This window comes from Stegodyphus dumicola, chromosome 2 (genome assembly GCF_044657685.1).
Source record: "Stegodyphus dumicola isolate Sdum_Otavi_A_Nest chromosome 2, ASM4465768v1".
Lineage (NCBI taxonomy): Eukaryota > Metazoa > Arthropoda > Arachnida > Araneae > Eresidae > Stegodyphus > Stegodyphus dumicola.
In genome coordinates this window covers 254520536-254543215 of record NC_140769.1, presented here as the reverse complement: position 1 = coordinate 254543215, position 22680 = coordinate 254520536, and the positions used below count along the sequence as shown (strand labels likewise).

General features: G+C 29.2%; 1 protein-coding gene across 1 annotated transcript in view; it reads right to left on the bottom strand.

Annotated features, from left to right (window-relative positions):
- Positions 1-1967: 1967 nt before the first annotated feature.
- Positions 1968-22680, bottom strand: part of LOC118199808 (uncharacterized) — a 43546-nt gene continuing 22833 nt past the window's right edge. The window contains exons 3-6 of the mRNA XM_035371669.2: positions 21973-22125; positions 16803-16929; positions 10637-10934; positions 1968-9054 (exon numbers count right to left, since the gene is read on the bottom strand). Of these exons, the coding sequence (XP_035227560.1) occupies positions 8878-9054; positions 10637-10934; positions 16803-16929; positions 21973-22125 (755 nt within the window). The 3' untranslated portion in view covers positions 1968-8877. The remainder of the gene's footprint in view (positions 9055-10636; positions 10935-16802; positions 16930-21972; positions 22126-22680) is intronic.

The window sequence follows — 22680 nt, the reverse complement described above, 5'->3', positions numbered from 1 at the left end:
GCATTCTTCAAAACCAGCAACGCACTCAACACATGATATATGATTCAGCCAATCATCAGATAAATTAGTTGTTTCCGTTTTGCGCACTGGTTCTCCTACTCTGTTTCTGTAAAATCCGTAGTTTTTTCTATACTTTTCGTAGCTCGTAGGTTTCATGAATTTCCGTAGAAACTACGGAGAATCCAGAACTGTAGTTGGAGTCTATGCAAATAATGCATAATTACTTACATTAATATTTTAAAAACTCGCCATGCTTAACTTTCTCTTGTATAAAACTAGTCTCTTTCATTCCTATAAAGGGTTACTAGTGGGATTTTGCACTGGTTCACCGTAAATGGCATATCACTTTTCAGATTGTTGCCACAAAATTTTATTGCCCTGCACTATTTTTAAAGAGATTAAATAATGAATAGTCTGTATTCACGTTCCTCACATTGTGGAAAACCTACCTGCCTTGGTACCTAGAGCCATCAAATTTTGAATAACTTAATCCTCGACCCAAACATGTAACCGGAAGCCTGATTTTTTTTTATTATTTAGTGTGTATTTTGTGAAACTTAAATTAATATTTGATTAACAAACTCAACGATTTGAAAGTGAGCAACAGTGTTGAAAAAAACATTTTTTTCTCCAGCATATGAGACTGTTGCCATTTGGAAAAATGCTAAGATCTTTACCTTTCTATTTTAATTAACAAACTTGGCTCTACAAAAACAATGTATTGCTGTGACCAGAACTATTGTAACCTCCATGTAAAATATTTTTATCTTTCATGCACCAGCGTATTGCCATTCAGTTAAAGCCTAAGATAGCTTCAAACTTAATCTGAAAAGTTGCTGAATAATAACTAAGCAATTTAAAATCAACAGATACATTTTTAAGAATACTTTTTAATGTGATTGCTTTAAATAAACATGTATTAAAAACATTAAATATTTTTATAGAATTACATTATACCACTAGCTGGACTTATTAAAATCATTCTATACATTTGCTTTATGATAACTATTTTAGGTGGCTGGCTGGTTTTTAAAGAAATAATATAGTGAATATAAAAATATTTATGGCAACCATTAACACTCTTATCATGAATTCTAAAGCTATGCTATGTTTAAATATTTTGTGATTTTGCTGCTGAACTGAATTTTATGTGGGATAAGTGCAAAGAATGTGCTATTTAATAAATTAAATTAACATATAAAAAATTATTAATAAAAAGGGAAAAAAAGTTAGTAAGCCATCTTACAAAGGAAACTACTGGACAATGATATGATGAACTGAGAAAAGCCTTAGAAAAATGTATGCCAACATTTAACACTGCATTTGGATACTCTAATATAGAACTTTTAGAAATTTTGCTGTTGAGCTTTATGTGGCATAAATGTGAAGAAAATTATGCGTAATAATAAAGCTAAAAAGACAATGGGTCAGCAGGAGTAGCTGACTGTAGTCTAGCAGTGCAAAAACAGACTGGTAAACTGCAAGCTCAGCAACAGCATGAAAAATTTTAACAAACCCTTTTTGGAAAACCATTAAACCTGACATCTTTCAATTTTTGTCTTTAAGATTGGGTGATACTTTTTAACGATATACTGTATTTATTAAAGATATTACTGTTAATACAATTTTGCATGTTGTTCCTCTGTTGTGTACTTTCTGGAATGTTAAACTATCTCAGTATAAAATAAAGCCAGCACAGTATATCAGTCATATAGCTCAATACTAATGGCCAGAATTACAAAGCAATACATGTAGAACCTCATCAACATTTCACCTAACGAAACGGGCAAACTGCCCAAAAAACACCAACAAAACTTTATAAACTAAGATTCTTTTAATGTATGATTTTAATTATACATACATTCTTGAAAATTATTCTTTTATATAATGTATTAAACTTTTATTATTAACTTTATTTTATTGTTGGAAATGAGTTTAAGCTTCAATTGAAATAAATATATTCTAACTAAGCTTCAAATTTTTTTTTATTCAACTCTACAGAATTCCACAATAAAAAAAGGAAAAACTGATATATTATTATTAACAATCAAGATTTAAATTACAACAGTGCTGAAGGGAGAAATATAAGTAATATATCAATAATTGTCAGAAAGAAATAATTTTTAAAAAATATTTTTATTGCCATCACTATGCTTGCATTAATCCTTTGCACTCAAGAGACAACAGTCAATAAATTAATTCACGTTTGAGGAGAGCATCAGAGTGTAGTTCGAAGAAGGGATTGTATTTGTTGATATTGTTATTTAAGCTGATCACTGTGAATTTATTTTAACCACATAATATTAAACTTGTTTTGTTAAATTACCACAAATTTCATAAAATTAACTTATTTATACAAATTACATACTGACAACTAATTGCATTAAAATGAAATTACTGCAAATAAAAGACTTTACTTACATTGTGTAATAATGTTTGAAATAGTAAATAACATACCTTTCTTTATTTTTATTAAAAAAAAAAAATACTGCTTTATTTGAGTACATGGGACAAAAATCATGCAGTGTTACCCACTGGACTCATGAAATTTTTATGAACATTATGTGTGATCCATTATGTTACACACATTATGTGTGATAAAACAAAAAAATATATATATACGGAAGTTATTCTTAATGCCTTCACTCAAATTCCTGCATTACATTTGAGTTATGATTTACCTCTTGAATGCAAAGGTTAAAATATATCAGGTATTTTTTAATAAATTTTAATATAGCATTTCTAACCAAGTAAGAGAATACTTTAAGTGGAATGTTTCTCAGCTGGAATGTCAGTTTTGTGAAATATTTCATAAACAAGTTTTTTTCTTGATATTAATCGCTGAAATTCTTGATTAACTATTTATAACATACACAATGTAAAAAAGATAAAATTTACTTACTAACATATTTACAACAAATGAAATCTTCATACAAAATACTTTTGAGTAAGTACAAACCTACATATACTGAATACAACAGAATATCACATATAAATTTGTTTAATAATAAAATTTTATTAATATATAAAAAGGCACCGTTCTTTAGAATTCACCAGAATTTCTGTGAGTTGAAACGTTTACCAAGATCCATAAACATGTGTTGAAAACTATAAAATAGGTTAGATCACTACAAAAAGAGCTGCCAAATGAAATTTAAGTCATGTTCATGCTCATAATTACTTTTATAAAACCATATCACAGATTTTTCTAATATAAGGCAAGACAACTTTTATGTTAAAAAAATTACTTTTTTTATATATATTGCAAAGAATGCTATTTTGTGTTTCACATTATTTTTACAATTAAGCTAAGAAATCCGCTAAATTTTTATCTGTTCTCAGCTAAATTTAATTTCGGCTTCTTAATTTGTAATTTGCTCACACAGCATACAAAAGTTCTACAGATACTGCTACTATTTCCAAATAAAAATTTTCATATTTACACCATAAATAAATCATGCACGAAAAATTTTGCTTGACTCTAAAACTAAAAATTATTAATTATTATTATTTACTTTTGCATAAGTCTCCATTTTAAGAAAGTAGTATCTGAACTAGCTTAAACCTATTTCAGTACATTATTGATAAAGAAGCTTCCAGTTTGTTCCATTTCAAATATATATACATATTATACATTTAAAATACATAATTCTAAAAGCAGAAGAAAATCTAAACATTAATTAAATTAGAGTTCTTAAAGTAAAACAAGAAAACTTCAGAGTGATAGATCACTTTAAAGTTTATTATTTTATTGCATGACTATATTTGGAGGTAAGTTATTAGTGATTACACAGCAGAATGCTCTGTACACATTTAAAATGTAAAGGTTGGTCCAAAAGTAGATATTTAAAAAAAAAAAAAAAAAAAAAAAAACTTGTATTTCAGTAAATTTACAGTTTGTATGTTAATGCAGTTAACACAAAGCTTTTTTTTTTTTTTTTAAATTTTTTATGTAATTTTTAACATAATTATATCTACTACACAACATGGTATCACAGAATCATAAATATATGACTGCTGTCACATCTCAGCATTATGCGAACTTGTTAAGAAACAATGTTTTTAGAACACAAAAGAGAAGCAAGTTTTGGATTTTATCACCTTACAGCAGTTTACACCAACATCTAGTGAAAGTCAAATAATAATTCATAACTTTTAGCATGAATGACCTTCCAAATCCCTAGACCTGAAATCCAGTAATTTTGATAAGGAACTACATGAAATCGCTGTTATAAGGAGTTTACTTAACATCATTGGTAATTTTAAAAGATTATTTAGCAGTTTGCATCAAATATCCCTAAGAGATTCTTTTTCTCCAGTCTACATGCTTTAGTTGATTTTCATACAGTGCTCAGTACAGATCCCTAGCACATTCGGTATTTATCTCAATGGGTTATTAATGCTTTTTATGGAGAGAGTGCCATCTGACAGACACAACTGTAATTAAAATATCTGCATAATCAAAGTCTTAAGAAAAATGACTTTATGCATTTAATTTATTCTGTACTGCAGAGTTATTAAAATGGAAATTTTCAAATATTCGCTGATTTTATTGCATCTTATTTTGCATAAATGCGAAAACTGCTGCTACCAATGACATATATTATGGATCACATAGAATGCAATGTGTTAAAATACTGTAAAATTTTTATTCAGGCATCATTTATAAAATCCTGATATAAAAGTTAAAATTGCATAAAAATGTTTCATTGCTAAGTCTTTATCACAGTTCAGAATAATCTTTCAGACTATATTAAAATGCTTTCTTATACCAAATTAAATATAGTGAAGCTTCTCTTGGCAACAATCTCTAAAAGTGACCAATATTTCTGAAAACATTAACAAATTTCAATAGACTATTATTATTTTCTAACCCTCTGAGTGGTGCAGGTTTTGACATCCATCATGAAGAGTCTATTTAAAACAGCCTTTATTTGCTAAATTTGTATACTGTCAAAAGTTGTTAATCCGGACTCGTTGGGACTTCGGCGATTCCGGATTATCGATTTTTCCGGATTATAGATCATCAGTTTAAATCTGGTACGATGGCACGCAGAAATTATAAAATTAAAAATATGAAACCGTAATTTATGAAATAAAGAACAATTATGATCTAAAGGGTATCAAAATTTACAAAAAAAAAAAAAAAACCCTAATATTTATTTGTTTACTTTATTAAACATTCTTTCAATGTAAGTTGTTTAAGTTGCTTCGTTTTATGTGATACTTTCTCTTTAATTCTATAAACACACATAATTTCTTGTTTAGTTACAAAGTTCTGCTGTTAAAGTCCTATAATTGCTGTGTTGAGAATACCGACTAATTTGTCAATTTAAATTTTTTTGTTTTCAATAACCTCTGCGTCACTTTCTTCACTATCGGAAGCGAATTATAATGACGAGGAATTTGATTTAAATCATATCAAAGACGGAGTACATCGAGATGAAATACTACATTTAGTAAGGAATTATAAGCCAAATAAAAAAAAAATCTGCCCTGAAGATAAGGATAGTGCTGACAGATCAACTTCCAATTCATTGCGTGCCCCGACGACTAGCATTTGCAGCGCCAGGAACAGATTCAAGTCCCTGTTCGTGGTCAAGGTGAACTTTTGCCTCAGCAGTATGATGTTTAGCTTCTATGCTGCAGACCTTGATTAAATCCCCAAAACCATTTACCACCCACAAGGACACTGATGCAATTAAGATATATAACCAAGAAATGGCATCACTAGACAGCCACAACAAAGTGAACTAATACCAAGTTCCTCGTCGGAATCGTATCACATAATCATCTTCAAGAAGGCTCTAAAATTAAACTATATGCAAATATGAAATTAATCTAACCCTTTTCCGTTCCACACACACACACCAGCAAAATTTTGTAAATGTTATACAGTCAAATGTCGTTAATCCGGACTCGTCGGGACTTCGGCGTTTCTGGATTATCGATTTTTCCGGATTATAGATCATCAGTTTAAATCTGGTAAGATGGCATGCAGAAATTACAAAATTAAAAATATGAAACCGTAATTTATGAAATAAAGAACAATTATGATCTAAAGGGTATCAAAATTTACAAAAAGAAAAAGCTTAATATTTATTTGTTTACTTTATTAAACATTTCTTTCAATGTAAGTTGCTTCGTTTCATGTGATAATACTTTCTCTTTAATTCTATTAAACAGACATAATTTCTTGTTTAGTTACAAAGTTCCGCTGTTCAAGTCCTATAATTGCTGTGTTGAGAATACCGACTAATTTGTCAATCGAAATGTTTTCGTTTTCAATAACCTCTGGGTCACTTTCTTCACTATCGGAAGCGAATTATAATGACGAGGAACTTGATTTAAATCATATCAAACACGGAGTACATCGACATGAAATACTACACTTAGTAAGGAATTATAAGCCAAATAAAATAAAAACATCTGCCCTGAAGTTAAGGATAGTGCTGACAGATCAACTTCCAATCCGCAGCGTGAAATTGATAAACAGATTTCGGATTTCAAAACATACTTTCGCTTTGTAGATACAAATTACATATTAGTAAATATATATCGGAAATTCTATTTGATATAATCGAAAGTTCAAGCTTACTTTTATAAAATTGCTCTAACAGTCTGCAAAAAATAATATGCCGGATCCAATTCGAAGATTAAGGAACAACGCAATGTGCAACATTAACTGAATTAGATAATTTTAGCTTAGCTTATACCTCTGTTACACATTAAACGCGCATGTGCACAAACATATTCGCAGCCGTAAAGGTCTTACGCGCACTCTTAAACGCCTGTGCGCATGCGTGAACGCGACGCATGCGCAGAAAGTTTGTAGCTTTGAGGTCCGGATTATAGATCATTCCTGATTATGGGTGTCCGAATTAACGACTTTTGACTGTAGAAGCAAATTTAACAGGTACTAAAGCTAAAATAGCATTTAAAAATTTATGTTTTCAGATAATACTTTTATATTTAAACTACAACATTCCAATTTATAATTAATACTTACTTCCAGATCTTAAAAAATGGCAATAACTAACAAGCGCATGTAAGAAAATTTCAGGAAAAAAAATCAGGATTAAATTTAACAAAATTTTGAAAATTAAATAAGCAATCTGAAACCTTTAAAACCTATTAAAATTATACCTTAGATTGATTTTAAAGAAATGTTCTCAACATTTTAAATGAATTTGGCACAATCATGTTTGGCTATTTTCTAATTTTTTTTTATTTTTGATTCTCTTTTCATTTAAGCTCTTTCTTACTTTATTTCACTAATTTTCTTTTCTTGCACTATATCATCACAATCAATTGTTTTGCAATCATATGCAGAAAAATATCCATTACCGTTTTTTAAATTTTAAATTATCATTCCTAATTTCATTAATATTAAATGCAATTTTAAATATTCCAGTCACTTTTCTAAAAGATTCTAAAATCCAATTCATCATATATACATTATCAAAAAGGTCCCCAAATTTTTGTCCACAGTTGAAGACAAGTAATGTTATCTATGTATAGAAGTTGCTAATTCTACATCTAATTTGACTTTCTTTGAATATAAATCCAATTTGTTTTGTCAATACCACCAAAGATATTTGTTTCCAAATTACAAAAATCAGTAGTTCCCAGTTATTTAGCACTTTTAATTTCAGGGATTTTTATGTAGCTAAATAAAAGCTCAATGGCATGAAGTAATAGATCAAATAAGATTTCGTTTTTGAAGAAATCAGAGAGTTAGTTCTACGTGCATTTCTGTTTACACAGCATTTCTCTCAGATTTGAAGTCAAGCTAAAGTTGAACTCTGCACAATAAATACCAGCTTTTTGTATGTATTTTAATCTGAAACATATTACCAATTTTGCCTCTAACAAGGCTGAGTGGATAAAAACTACTACATATATTGTAGTTCGAGCCAGCTTAGAATCTCAGTAAATGGCTGATTACAAAGGCATTTTCATGGTTTTTCTTTTGTGTAATGTGAATGTGAGTCACTTTATATTACAAACAACTAGAACAAATAAGCAATTATTGTAAATATTCTATTAAAATTATTCTAAATATTATACATCATTGATTTGTTTTCAAAAGATTGGTCAAAGTTATGAACAGGAATAAAAAAAAAAAAAAAAACATTTATAATCACATATCTGTCTTACCAAAAACAGCCCTAATACTAATATTCAAGATAAATATCACATAAGCCCAAGAAATGGCAAATATGATGCTAATTTAATGATCAAATTAAGTTTTTAAATGTTATTGCTGCAAGTTTGCAAATATATACATAATTTCATCAAAAATGGTACAAAATAGGACACATCTACATCATTAGCTGCTCATAAAAGCTTAAAAATGCTCAACAGCATGAAAACAATTTACAAAATATCTGCTGAATGATAAAAATGGAATGTACAAAGAATAAAATGTAATAGCTAAATATTCATATGACATGAAAAAGCATTTATAAAGATTAAATGTATATTATATGTATATTGCATATTATAGTTCCAAAAATGACATTTATAATCTGGATTACAAAAGGTATTTCACTTATACAAATCAAAATTACTGTACTAAAATATATGTAATTTTAAATATTTCTACTCCTATTTTTCAGTACATTCAAAACTTTGTTATGGTTTATTTCATAGCTCTGAAGCACACCAGGTAATATTAAGCATATGATAAAAGCTTCCAAACTTCTCCAGAAGTTTATGATAAATACTTTTGAAAAAAAAAAAACATAACAATACACCAACAACAATAGAAAATGCCAGCATAAGGAATGATGATTCCTTTTGTCACTTTACATTTTATACAAAAAAAAAAAAAAAAAAAAAAAAAACTATATTCAAGAATTTCATACATTCTTATTAGGATACTACAGAACTGGTAGACGGTAACACAGACGATGTATTATTTATTATAGGAATAGAATTGTTATCAGGATTGTGTATTTCAATCCTTTGACTATTAGTTTGTAGATTAGTATTATTAGATGTACTGTCATTAATAGCTTGTTCAACGTCTTCATAAGCTGGTGGTGGTAACTAAGCATTGAGAAATAAATAACTTCATATTATACTCAGGTAAAAAAACATAAAAATAGTAAAATATATCATCATAAATAAAAATTACGGCAGGGAATATATATATATATATAAGAAAACACATTGCATAGCCATAAATATTTAATTACTAAACTAAAACCTAAATTTTTGGTAGTTCAGAAAGCTCTAAAAGAAAAATGTTCAAAAACATTTTACACAGTCCACATGTTTTATTTAAATATATTATTAACAGCAAAGTCTTAGAGTTTATGGATAGTAATTAATGAGGTTAAAAAAAATTCAAAGATAACTTGTTTTAAAAATATTATCTTTCCAAATAAAAGAATGGCAAAATGTAATTTTCAAATGCAGCTCACTCATGTGACAGCCTAGTTCAAACTAGTGCCTATAAAAGAAGAAGTAAACTGTCTAAACCAATGGACTCAACCTCTGTTTCCTTTTTGTTTCCTTTAAAGCACTGCCTGCAGTATTATGGATTTTAGCAATGCTATACCTCATTATATAAAAATAAAAAAATAATAATAATAAACCTTAATATATCCAAGTGTCTATTTAAAAATTAAAGTAATTTTTTATACTGGGGCAAATATTTTACTTTTTTTGACAAATCAGTTTTATAATGACTTTACAATACATGTCATTAAGTTTGATATCAGTAAGTCAATTTCTAAACAAATTCTTCCTATACTTCATTTTACATTAGGTTAATTCACAACAATGTATTGATGCAAAAAAAGGGGGAAGAGTGGAAACTTTAAATACACTTTAGTAGCTTCCAAACAATATTGTTTTCAAGCTTTTATTAATATAAAATAGCATTGCATGGTGTTACCTAAATTAAGCTAATTTTGTAATAAATGCTGCCCCCCCCCCACATGCCAGGGATTTTCTAAAAACACCAGACAAATCTTAATATTTCTCACATTCTTAAGTCTAATCTTAAATTCTTTGGATAAGACAGCTTGAAATGCAAGAACTTTAAACTTCCATTCCGAGTTTCAAAGTTTGCTGGGCCACATGTGGTCTAAGAGCTCTGAGTTGGGTATGAATGGTCTAAACCTCAACCAAGATTGCTAATGGTTTGATAAAACTGCATATATTTTCTTTTCAGAGTTGTGAAATTGTCTTGAAGATATTGTGACAAAGACATGAATAATAATTTTAAAATTTTGTTTAACAATTCAATGTCTAGAAAAACTTAAAAATTAACTAAGTTTGAGGCGAAAGTCCGTCATGCTTCTTTTGAATATAATTTTGCAAGGTATCTATCTCATGTTATGATTAATGTAAAAACTAAAGAAGAATTGTTATATTGTTCATTACTTTTGCTTTTTTAACAAAATTAGTTGTTATAATGGATTTCAATCACGTAGTAGTAAAAGTACATAATCAAAATTAAACAAATTACTGAAAGCCAACTCATTTTTTGACAGTTATATTGTATATGGCATTATTTTTTTAATAAAAAATTTCTCATGAAGATCCATTTAAATAAAACATTAAAATATATAATAAATATTGCTCTAAAATATAATTTAATAGTAAAATTCTAGCTTTTTACCTGGATGGCAGTTTCATAAGGTGGTGGTTTGTCTTGATTTGCAAGTATACCAGATAAACTGCCTTCTGTTTGAGCACAAGTAGTATAACGAGTTCTCGAAGATGATCTGTGGCTGTGTTGCACTCTCCTAGGACTAGCTCTATAGATTCTTGGCATTCCTTGTGGGAAATAATAGGTAAAAGGAGTAGAATCATTTTGCTGAGAAACAGATGTAAACAATCGTGCATTATCCTCAAGTGGTACTGCTTGCCTTTCTCGGTTTATTCTTGAGGCTCGCTTTGCTTGCATTGACCTTATTCTATTAATACATTATTATGCAAATCAGTGCAAAACTGTTATTACTACAAATCCTGTTAATTTAATTAATATTCATAACAGTTCAACTAAACATCATGTCATTTGAACTAACAGCTTCACATATAATTCGCTCAAAATTTTCAACAAATGAAATTTCTAATAAAGTAGAGAATTTTACATTAATTATTGTGCCACTGTCTCAGACAGAATAATTGCATCACATAATTTTAAATAAATGTCAGTCATTCTGTTATTTAATCATAACTTAAAATTATACTTTTTATTAAAGAAAATGTAAAAATAAACAGAATAAAAATATAATACTGAACAAAAATGGGTGCAATAAATCAGAAAATATTATTATTTATTTGCATGAAAAAATGAATTTCAGTTTTGAAGAATCAAGAATCCATCACATGTGGAAGCAACAAATTATTTTATCCTTTGCACCAAATGTAATAAAACTGCCTCAATATGCTTGCTGTAAAAGTAAAAGAGTATTTGAAACAATCTTTTGATGGTCATTAAAAGCTTCAGTCATTGTTTTCCTTTATATGTAATATTCCATTTCAGTGATAACTGTAAATGGCACTATGTTTTTTCCAATATTCTTCTCAAGTATGTAATTTTTGCAGCACCACATATATGCCTTAGTTAACATTTAATACAGCAAATTAGTTCTGGATGCATTGTTCAAAGGACAATGGATTATTTCCAAGAATGAAGTCAACTTGGCTAGTGCACTATGACAAAGATTTGCTTTTAAAGGATGGCTTTATAAAATCAGTTCTGGTACGGTAAGCTTATTTCTGTTCATTATAATGCATACTTTGAATCCAAATTGGGCTTTTTCAAAAATAATGACCAGCAAAGGGATAATTACATGATATATATGCAATTTAGTTAGAATATCTCTATCCTAGACGTAAATGATTGAAATAAATGAGATGCATATCTCATTTATTATTCTATCTGATTTAACAAAAATGTCACAGGATTTTTTTAAAATGCTTACACTTGGAAATTTAGTATTTTGATATGGCAAGGCACTCAAGGAACCTCTGTCTAAGGAAAGGGATGCCTTCGTGAGGACTTTTTATACACTTGGGAAGGGCCACAGCATACTACAAAAGTACACAACTTCAAAGTGTATTACAAAAGCATACTACTACTTACAAATGGCTGTCTAAAGTCAGCTTTATATTAGAGGTTGATTTTATAAGAAAGCTATTTACAATTTTACAATTATTACATGACTATAAATAAAATAAAATGCTAATTATTTGAGGCAATATGAACCAATACAGAAGTCCAATGGTAATTAATTAACTAGTGTTGATCGAAGTTGTGAGCATCCACTGACATATATAGGTTCTATTATTAATCTGGTTTCAAAATAAGAAAAAACTATATCACCTTTTCTTGTGTGCAGGAACTGTAAACAAGACTCAGTTGAAAAAAAACCTTCTTCACGGAAAATACAATTTATTTTTACACCATATTTTGATTCACATTAAACGTTGAAAAGGGGAAAAACAAATATTTAACTACTATTTCTTATACAGCTTCTATCTCTTTCTCATTTATGACTGTAAAATTAACTAATGGGCCAGAGCGCCTGACTTTGCACTTTCCTTACATGCTCACATGAACCTGAATTGAAACTCACTGTCCTAGACACAAAAAAAAAAAAAAAAAAAAAAAAGTCTGCAAATGAGTCTGGAAGTAGTGGAAGTTTTCTAGATGACTGCGACACTAGTGACTCTGAAAGTAGTACAGATGGTCTCAGCCAAGCAAGACATTTTTCCGATCTAGGAAGCCGATCTACTTCCTAGATTTGCTTTCATTGTAAATCCAAAAATTAACTTGAATATTGATGTAGCTACCAGTAAACTTCAGTTTTACGGAGCTTTCATGGATGATTATTTGCTAGACCGATTGTTTTGGAAAGAAATAGTTAGGCTGAGCAGTGCATGCAAAAGTGCATTTAGCAGACATTCTAGAAGAAAAAATGGGAACCAACCTCAGATGAAATACAGGTATTTTTTGCTTTGATTATTCTTCAAGGTATTATAAAAAAGCCAGTAATTGAGCAGCATTAGAGCAAGAGGCATTCTACATCTACAGCATTTTTTCCCAAAGTAATGCCATATCATCATTTCCAGTTAATTCATAGTTAATTACATTTTTCAGATAATGAATAATTTGATATAAATTCTCATGAGTGCTCAAAATTAGTTAAAATCTGGCCCGTGCTAAAGCATCTGAAAACCAGGTTCCAAAAACTCGTTACTCCTGAAAGAGATGTCACCATAGTCTTATGTTATACAAAGGAAGACTAAGTTGGAAACACCATATCCCACTAAAATGATCGCGGTTTGAAATAAAAACATACATGCTTTGTGAATCAAAGACTGGATATGTATGGTCTATTTTAATTTACACAAGAAAAAGGAACTGTATTTGATGACAGTTACAAACATTTGAGAAAATCGTCTCAGGTTGTAATGACACTAATGCAACCACTTTTACATAAAAGATACTGTCTGACAACTGATAACTTTTATTCATTGCCTGAAATAGCAGATGTCTTGATTAGATGCTGCACAGATATGTATGGAACATTAAAACTTCAGAGAAAGGAAGTTCTTAAAGCACTGTTGAATGAAAAATGGTCGCTTACCAGAGAGGAAAAGTGTGCATTATGAAATGGATGGATACTTTGAATAAGGCACTCAAGGAAAGCAGTGTCTCTGATATCTACAGTACATAATCTAGAAATGGTTGAAGTACCCACATACAAGAATGATATAAAACGAAAAACGAGGGTAGTTATGGAGTACAACAACACAATGGGTAGTGTAAATTGAATGGACCAGAATCTAAATACTTATCCTGTGATTAAAAAAAGGGATAAAAAATACTTCATCTCCTAGACATCAGTTTATGGAATGCTTATGTGTTGTACAAGAAGCATGGCAGTAAAGATATAAATTTACAGTTTCGATTAGATATTATCGACCAACTAATTGAAAGATATGCAGCAGTAGAAGAAAGAAAAGGTTGACCTGGAAATTTACCAACTCCACTAAGACTGACAGAGAGACATTTTTTAGAGGTGATTCCACCTACAGACAAAAAACTAAGACCTGCAAGACAGTGCTATGTGTGTTCATTGAAAAAAATGACAATGGCAAAAGAATTAGATGAGAGACTAGGTATTTTTGTCCAGACTGTGACACTGGACTATGTCTCTCACCCTGTTTCAAGATGTATCACACTAAATCAGATCTCTGAAAAACAGGGTAAGTAAATGTAATTGTAGAATTTGTAATAAAAAATAATCATGTAGTAATTGGAAATAATTGCATAGTAATTGTATTTTTATATGCACAACAGTAAATATAACTTCCCTGTGAGGCAACCATGAAAGAGAAAAGACAACTTCCAGGGAAAACATTATTTTATGTCCTCTAAAAAAAGTTGTTATAAATGCTTAAAATAATTAGAAATATTACTTTTAATAACATTTTCCAGCTTACAAATGTAAAATGAACAAAAATATGCAATAAAATAATGTGACATTTTTTGGATCGAAGTCGTGAAAAAAATAAAACTGTTAAGTTAACCTGAGAAAAATCTCTACAAGTGTTATTTTTAAGATTCTGTCCTCAATCTCTTTCTTGCTATAAATACACTTCTGGGATGAATGTAAACAAAATGGCCACTCGAGGTTTGAATACAATGTCTAGAAAGGTATGAATAAATAAATTCTTGAAATATTTAGATTAATTTTAAAATTAATTAACCACATAAATCCAAAATTATACATTAAACAGCAACTTAATATACATCAAAACTAAGAATTTAAAGTGAAAATTTGTTGGGATTTATGATACATGTTTGAAAACGTACAGCAAAGCAGGTGGAAAAAATGCTGAATAATTTCAATAGTAAAATTTGATTCTTCAATAAAAATATGTTACAAGTATGGTATATTTTTGTTAGTTAATTTTCATTAAGTTCATAGTTAAGTGAATTTTTATAAATAAAAACTGCAGTTAAATTTGCTGAGTTTTTTGGAAAATGTAAGTTTTATTTGTTTATGTTCAAAACTGAATGTAGCTAACAGATATTTACAAATTGAACTTTCACAGATTATCAGAGTTCTACTGTACTATCTCAGGTAACTGAAAACAGACAAAAGATATATTGTCACAACCACTGCAGATATATGGTTAAGGAAATTTTAAGAAACGTTGCCAGTTTTGAGTGACCTCTTTTCATGCTTCAAAAAATTTAATTTTCAGCTACATTATTCTTTTACACCATATAGCACATTTACAAATAAACATGTGCACTACTAGTTGCATTTTAATATTAATGACATGTTTCATGTTAAAAATAAGAAAGTTAAGATAGCAACAAATAATTTTACACTTGACCATTTCGGGCTTTCTTAAAAATATCTTTAAGTTTTTTTAATGGTGATTTGTTTTTTCTTTAGGACAATACTTTAGAGTCATATCGTCATCAAAATGTCAACAGATGCAGCGCCTTTCTGCGATCGAGTAAGGGGAGGGGGGGGGACTGTTTTTATAACACAGACTATTATAAAAAAATCTTATATAGATTTTTGGTGTTTAGTATAAAATTCATGGCAAAGCTTTCATGTGTTGTTACAAAAATGATAAAATACATTTAGCAGGCCATCTCAGACAATGAAGAACCTATATTAAAGTTCTGATGAAAGGGACTACTTTATTCCATTACTGCACACTTTATATTGTTTACTTCCCAATATACATCAAATTATAGCATCATTAAAAAATCATCCATAATTAGAAGACATGAAAACTAATAAAAGCCACTAGAAATACAAATTTAAATGGCATGATAAAAAAAAAATTATGTAAACGTGATCACTTACAAATTCTCATCTACAGAAAATTTATCTGAGGCAAACTTCTGCATATTATTTAAGAATACAAAACAAGAAGGTCTTTCAGTTGCCAGAATCAGAGATTTAAATAATTAAAATTTAGTACATCATTCAATTATTACTTTATAATATTGTAAAGTATTCATTCATTTCATCTAACCAGTTATTTTATGTTCATTATCTTTGCTGTCATTCTCCCTTTCCGTTTTCCTGATAGAATGCTAATTTTAGTTTGTGCGCATTCAGATGACTTGGAAGGAGATAGTATTTGAAGAAAGATTTTAGATCATTTAGGCAGAATGTGTTCCACCTGCCAAAGACCATGTTACTAATTGAAAGTCTATGAGAGCAGTCTATCTTAGGCATTGCTCTATTCTTGAAAATAGTGCTTGTCATGCCAGTATAGGTTTGAGCCAATTTGTGCATTATTCATTTCCGTGTAGCCTTTGGCTTATTTAAGATTTAACTTAGTTTTAATTTGTTTCTTTACTTTTTTGAGTTACGGTATCAATGCTGGCTGGTTTTCGAAATACAACAAGTGCCTTCTCTTAAATTATTCAGTTCTTAATAAAAGGGTCTTTTACACCCTTCTTATATTCTCTATTTTCTTACTGGATATAGCGACAAGTCGCTTACAGCCATATAGAGTCTCGACTTAGTGTATACTTCCCAAGAAAGTGAGGTTCTACTATGATTTTCATCTATGAAACACTAGATGTGTAACTACACAGATATACTACTATTAACAATATATAACTGTGAATTCAATGCTTATTTAGAGTGATGAAGGGTACATTTAAGAACATCAATTTTAACAAGATAAAATGAATATTACTACTACTACCACCTTTTATTATTATTACTATTATCATTATTATTTAGCAAATATGAAAAATGTTCACAAAATAGTTACTATAAAATACTTACAATGGAGATACCCATCTCAAGCAAATCAGACAAGCAGCAAATACAAAGACAATAGCACATACAATAAGTAGCGTCTTCCATGGGAAAGGTACAATAGGCATGTCCAAACTTAGGTGCTTAGCAGATACTATAAACAAACAATATGTACATATATTTTCATGCATTATAATACAATGTATTAATATATCAGTTGTTTTAGTTGTTTTTCAAAAGAATTAAGTACTTTAATTGACCTCAAGTCCATAAATGCTTTATTTAGAGCCTCAAGGTCAGAAAAACTCTTGAATCAAACACAGGAAATCATATGCAGTTCTATTCTGGTAGATTTTTATCAATAACTTAAATACAGTCATGTTATGGTCAGAGATCAAAAAGCCCTATCGGAGTACTGATTTATTTTAGCAAATGATATTTTAATTTACTGACACATACATTATGTTAGCAATTCATTTTTATACACATTTTTTATTAAATTCATATAGTATATATATCAAATTATTATAATTTAAACCTTTCAGAATCTTCCCTTTTACAACAGACAGAAACAAATGATTTTAGATTAAAGATTCAACAGTACAAAAATTACCAGATTTTATTATTTAACTAATTACTTTTTGTGAAGAAGCAGATTATAAATTCATTTACTAACCTGTATAAGGGCTTTCAAGGTTACTGAATACAATTTCTAATGTAAAGATTTTTCAGGGTTACGCAAGGTTTACACAAAGAATTTTTTATGAGTATTTTAAAATTTTATTCAATAGTATTTTTAAAAAATAATTCTATGGTGCATTTCTTTCTGAATCTTTGTTATACTAATACACTGCCCATTCATTTTTTAAAAAAAATATTTGTGAGCAATTTACAATGAAATTAATTTTAAACAAAAGCCTTTATATAAATCCACAATATGTCATGTAAAATTCAATTAATAAGAGTACCCTTTTTTCTTAGATCAACAGTATATAATGACCACCTCAACAAAAGTTTAAAAAACATCTGGAAATCTGCATGTCATCATAAAAAGTAAGAAGTAAGATATTCTGTAGATTTTTAATTATTAGAAATAATCAGTGTTACCTTATAAATACTTTTTAAAAAGAGAAATTTTGTATAATTTAAGTAGGAATTTTGCATCTTGAAAGAATATTTAAAATTAATTGGAAGCCATTTCAAAAGTTTAAATTTCATCAATAAAACACTATTTCCCCCAATGTAAGCCACACTGCACATTTTTGATGCTATAATGGAACATTAGGGATTATTTCTTTCCTCAGGCCTTTGGTTTAATAATAGATGTGTTCCTCCCAAATTCTTTTTAATTTATTTTTTCAAGTTACTTCGCTTAATAATTATTTCTGTTAGTGCTTTGTCCATTTCATAGTTGAAACTCCCTTTGAAAAAGAGGAGAAATATGAAATAAAAACAAATACAGAAAAAAGGGTACTCTTATTAATTGAATCTTACATAAATAAATAAAATATCTAAAACTAAAATAAAAAATAATGATAATAAATATTGCTCTAAAAAGAGTCATACTGAACAAAACAGAACACATAAATGAATTGTATAGCAGTATTAAACGGAACGTGATATCCAACAAACTGCATTTGCATCTGGACACCTTTTTCTTCCTGGCATGAATGAAGGCTGCATAGCCACTGCAGCTTTAATTTCACAAGACAGTTTTCAAAAAATAATTTTTCTTTGTGAAAAATATCATTATCCTGAAATAAAATAGCCGCTTGTTCAACTCTAAACAAATCCTAAATCATAAAATCCATTGCAGTAAAAATAAAAAAAAATTAAAAAAATTAAAAAAAATAATAAAAAAATTAATGAAAAATGTGGTTTATAAAAAATGTCAAAGAAAGATGAAAAACCAAACTGGCAATGTCAATCCCCCCCCCCAATGTCAAGTGACGTGGTTCTAACAGAAAACTTTTGCTGGTTCTGTAACTTTTGTTTTTGATTTTACTTTTGCTCAGTTAAAAATTTAAATCAGAATTTAAAAACTATTTATTTTTCACTTTAAAACAATTTCACCAAACAAAAATATCAGAATAATTTTCTTGAATTGATTCCCTTAAATTTGTTTTTTCACACAGCAAGTGCAGAAGCTGTTTGCACATTTTTTAGATGATTTTGCTTTGCTATTAAAAAATCCTCATCCTATTTTTTTAAAAAAAAGTTTAACTGCAGCTATATTCTTGAAAGTATAAATTATTGTTTGCTACTTGACAGTTTTGTTTTCACATAAAATGGCACTTTTAAAGAAGCAATAGATGGAAGGCTATGTCTGGTATATGTATCTAGGTATTAAAAACACCGTGAAAGCGATGGTTTTTTTAATATTTAGAGCTACAATAGGTCACTCAATAAGTCCCTGGCCTAACTATTAAAACAGCAACTTTTAGGCAAAATTGAACATTATGCATCAAGACACTCTCTTTCAAGAGTGATACATTCAGTCCAGCACTCCTCTGATTTTTTTATATCTTTTTCATAGAATGCTTTGTCTTTGTTTTCAAAATAGGCTTCAGCTTTAGTAATCACTTCTTCATCTGAGACAAGCTTCTTTCCCTGGAGCATTCTTTTGAGATCTGCAAACAGCCAGTAGTCACTGGGGGCCAGATTTGGACTATACTTTGGGTTTCAAAGCAATTCAAAGTGTAATTCGTTCAATTTGACTCCAATTTTCAAATTTTACAGATTCAAACCATGATAAAATTTCACCTTTAACTTTGATTTCATTACTTAGCAGATCACTAAATATATTAGATTCTCATAAAAACTTATCATAATGCTCACTATTTCAAAATCTTAATGTGCAGTTCAAATCAGAAACAAATCTAACACCACAATTTAAATTAAAACTTATTTTTAGTTTTTGAAATAGTCCTAAAATAATTAAATTCCACTTTACTGGTTTATATATTACAGTGTGTGGCTCTAAAGTAAATACAAAACATAGCTAGGACAGGCTCACATCTTTAATCAACATTTATAACTCAACTGCTCTAATACTCTATGTAAAGAATATTTTCACCGCAATTCTACCAAATGTAAGTAGCTATAATAATATTCATTTACAAGAGCTACAGCATCTTATCTATCCTGTCCTAAAGGATAAATCTGTAAGGGGTAATTGGTAATACAGTCAAAAGTCTTTAATCCGGACATTCATAATCTGGAATGATCTATAATCCGGACCTCAAAGCTACATACTTTCTGCACATTCTTGTAAATGAATAATAATATTCATTTACAAGAGCTACAGCATCTTATCTATCCTGTCCTAAAGGATAAATCTGTAAGGGGTAATTGGTAATACAGTCAAAAGTCTTTAATCCGGACATTCATAATCTGGAATGATCTATAATCCGGACCTCAAAGCTACATACTTTCTGCACATGCGTAAATGCATAATGTTTTTACGCATGCGCATAATACCTTTACGCATGTCCATAATACATTTACGCATGCACGTTTAATGTATAACGGACGGTATAAGCTAAGATAAAATTATCTAATTATCTATTTCATTTAATGTTGCAGATTGCGTTGTTCCTTAATGTTTGAATTGGATCTGGCTTATTATTTTTTGCAGACTGTTAGAGCAATTTTATAAAAGTAAGCTTGAACTTTCGATTATGTCAAAAAGAATTTCCGATTATGGAATTGCCAAAGGATCTACAAAGCAAAACCATGTTTCAATGTCCATCAAACAAAAAGTGAAATTGCTGCAAAAAATGGATAAAGGCATATCCTATGTTTCTCTAACCATTCCGAAATCTGTTTATCAATTTCACGCTGCTTTGCGGGAGGGGGGGATGTCGCGCCGCACAATGAACTGGAAGTTGGTCTGTCGGCACTATCCTTATCTTCAGGGCAGATGTTTTTATTTTACTTGGCTTATAATTCCTTACTAAATGTAGCATTTCATCTCGACATACTCCGTCTTTTATATGATTTAAATCAGATTCCTCATCATTATAAATCAAACAGTTTTCTGGTTCACATCAAACAGTTTTCTGGTTGCAATTTTCTAATTTCGACTATGAGTAATGTATGCTTTACGCATACGCGCGTTTAAAGAAATGTTTAATAAAGTAAACAAATATTAAGCTTTTTTTTGTAAATTTTGATACCCTTTAGATCATAATTGCTCTTTATTTCATAAATTACGATTTCATATTTTTAATTTTATAATTTCTGCATGCCATCTTACCAGATTTAAATTGATGATCTGTAATCCCGAAAAATCGATAATCTGGAATCCCCGAAGTCCCGACGAGTCCGGATTAAAGACTTTTGACTGTAGTTTTCCTAAAAGTCATGCTTCTGTTTTTAATTCCAGCAGACAATACTTGTCTCTTTATTACAAAATGAATCTTTTGTGAACATACCATTAAATAAATTTGCAAAAAAAGGTTCTTCGAAAATCCCGTCGACCATTTTTGCCTGAATATTTCCAAAGTTATGGAAAATTTCATTATATTCATTCTTATTTATTATTATTACATTCATTCTTATTTATTCTTTATTATAATGAGTTTGAAAGAAACATAAGAATAGAACGTTTGTTCTTGTATTTAGTAAATGGCTTTTTTTGGTTTTGCGCAATCGGCGTTGTCTCTTGTGGTCGACGGGATTTTTCATAAGTACCCAAAAAAATACCATTTCCTACAGTACCCTTGCAAGCTATGAAAAACTAGGGATGGTGTCATTTGAAAACTATAAATAATTTTGCTGTTTTAAAAGAAAGGTGAAAGGAAATTTCAGCAATCTCATATAAATTTTCTGGTTGCAGGGTGTTTTGATGACAGAGGAATTGGTGTTTAAAGAATTAATACATTAATATCAATCAATAAAATGAATTATTCAAGTACTGAATATTCTTAATGAGCTCTAGATATGTAAATAATGTTTTTTAAATTACAATTCATTTTATTTTATATACTACAAAGGTTTCAATTTACACCTGAACTGTCTTTCTGCGTTTTCATAAACATCTCAATACAGGAAAACTACTTTTATTGCCAAGCTAAAGATAAATATTCAAAATACAAAAATTTTTAAAATGCAACATTTTATGTTGCTTTTTTAAATTAAACTTGAAAACATGATCTCAGATGTATTAAATTAAAATAAAATACATTCTACTTACCAACACAAGTATTCACTTTCTTAATTTTAAGTGATGAATGAAAAATATAACTATCTTCAGATTTACACAGACATGGGATCATTTTACAATAAGCCCCGACATGATACTGGCGGCAGTCAATAGGATTTACACAAAACACAGCTAAAGATGAATCTAAGATGGAAAAAATAATCTGGTTTAATCAAAAGCAACTTTTTATCACATCTTTCCAAAGGAACAATCACTTTACAGTAAATAAAACAAATTTTTGTATATGCTTATTTTCAATCATATATGAGAAAGCTAAAACTTGCATATTTCTTTGCATTCTTCAAAATAAAATATAACACTTATCTTTATGCACTACAATTTAAATTAGACACATTTAACACATTACCCTCAGGCTAGCTGAAGTAGCCAACATCCTTCTAATGGTGAAAAAGGGGAGGGTTAAAAAATGTTTTAGTTTGTAAGAATTTTAACTACAATAGAGGTACCTACTCATACTTATTCAACAATTTTCTGCCATATGCGATATTTACCAGAAGAGTAAGTATCACTACTTTCCATCAAACTGCATCTTAACACCTTTGGGTACTTTTCCGTTTCGCCGGCACAAATCTCGCCAAGCAGTTTCATTGGAGACAACATACCATATACAAGTATATATACATAAAAAATATTAACAAATGTTAGTTCTAAGAATTTTTTATTTTAAAGACAAACACA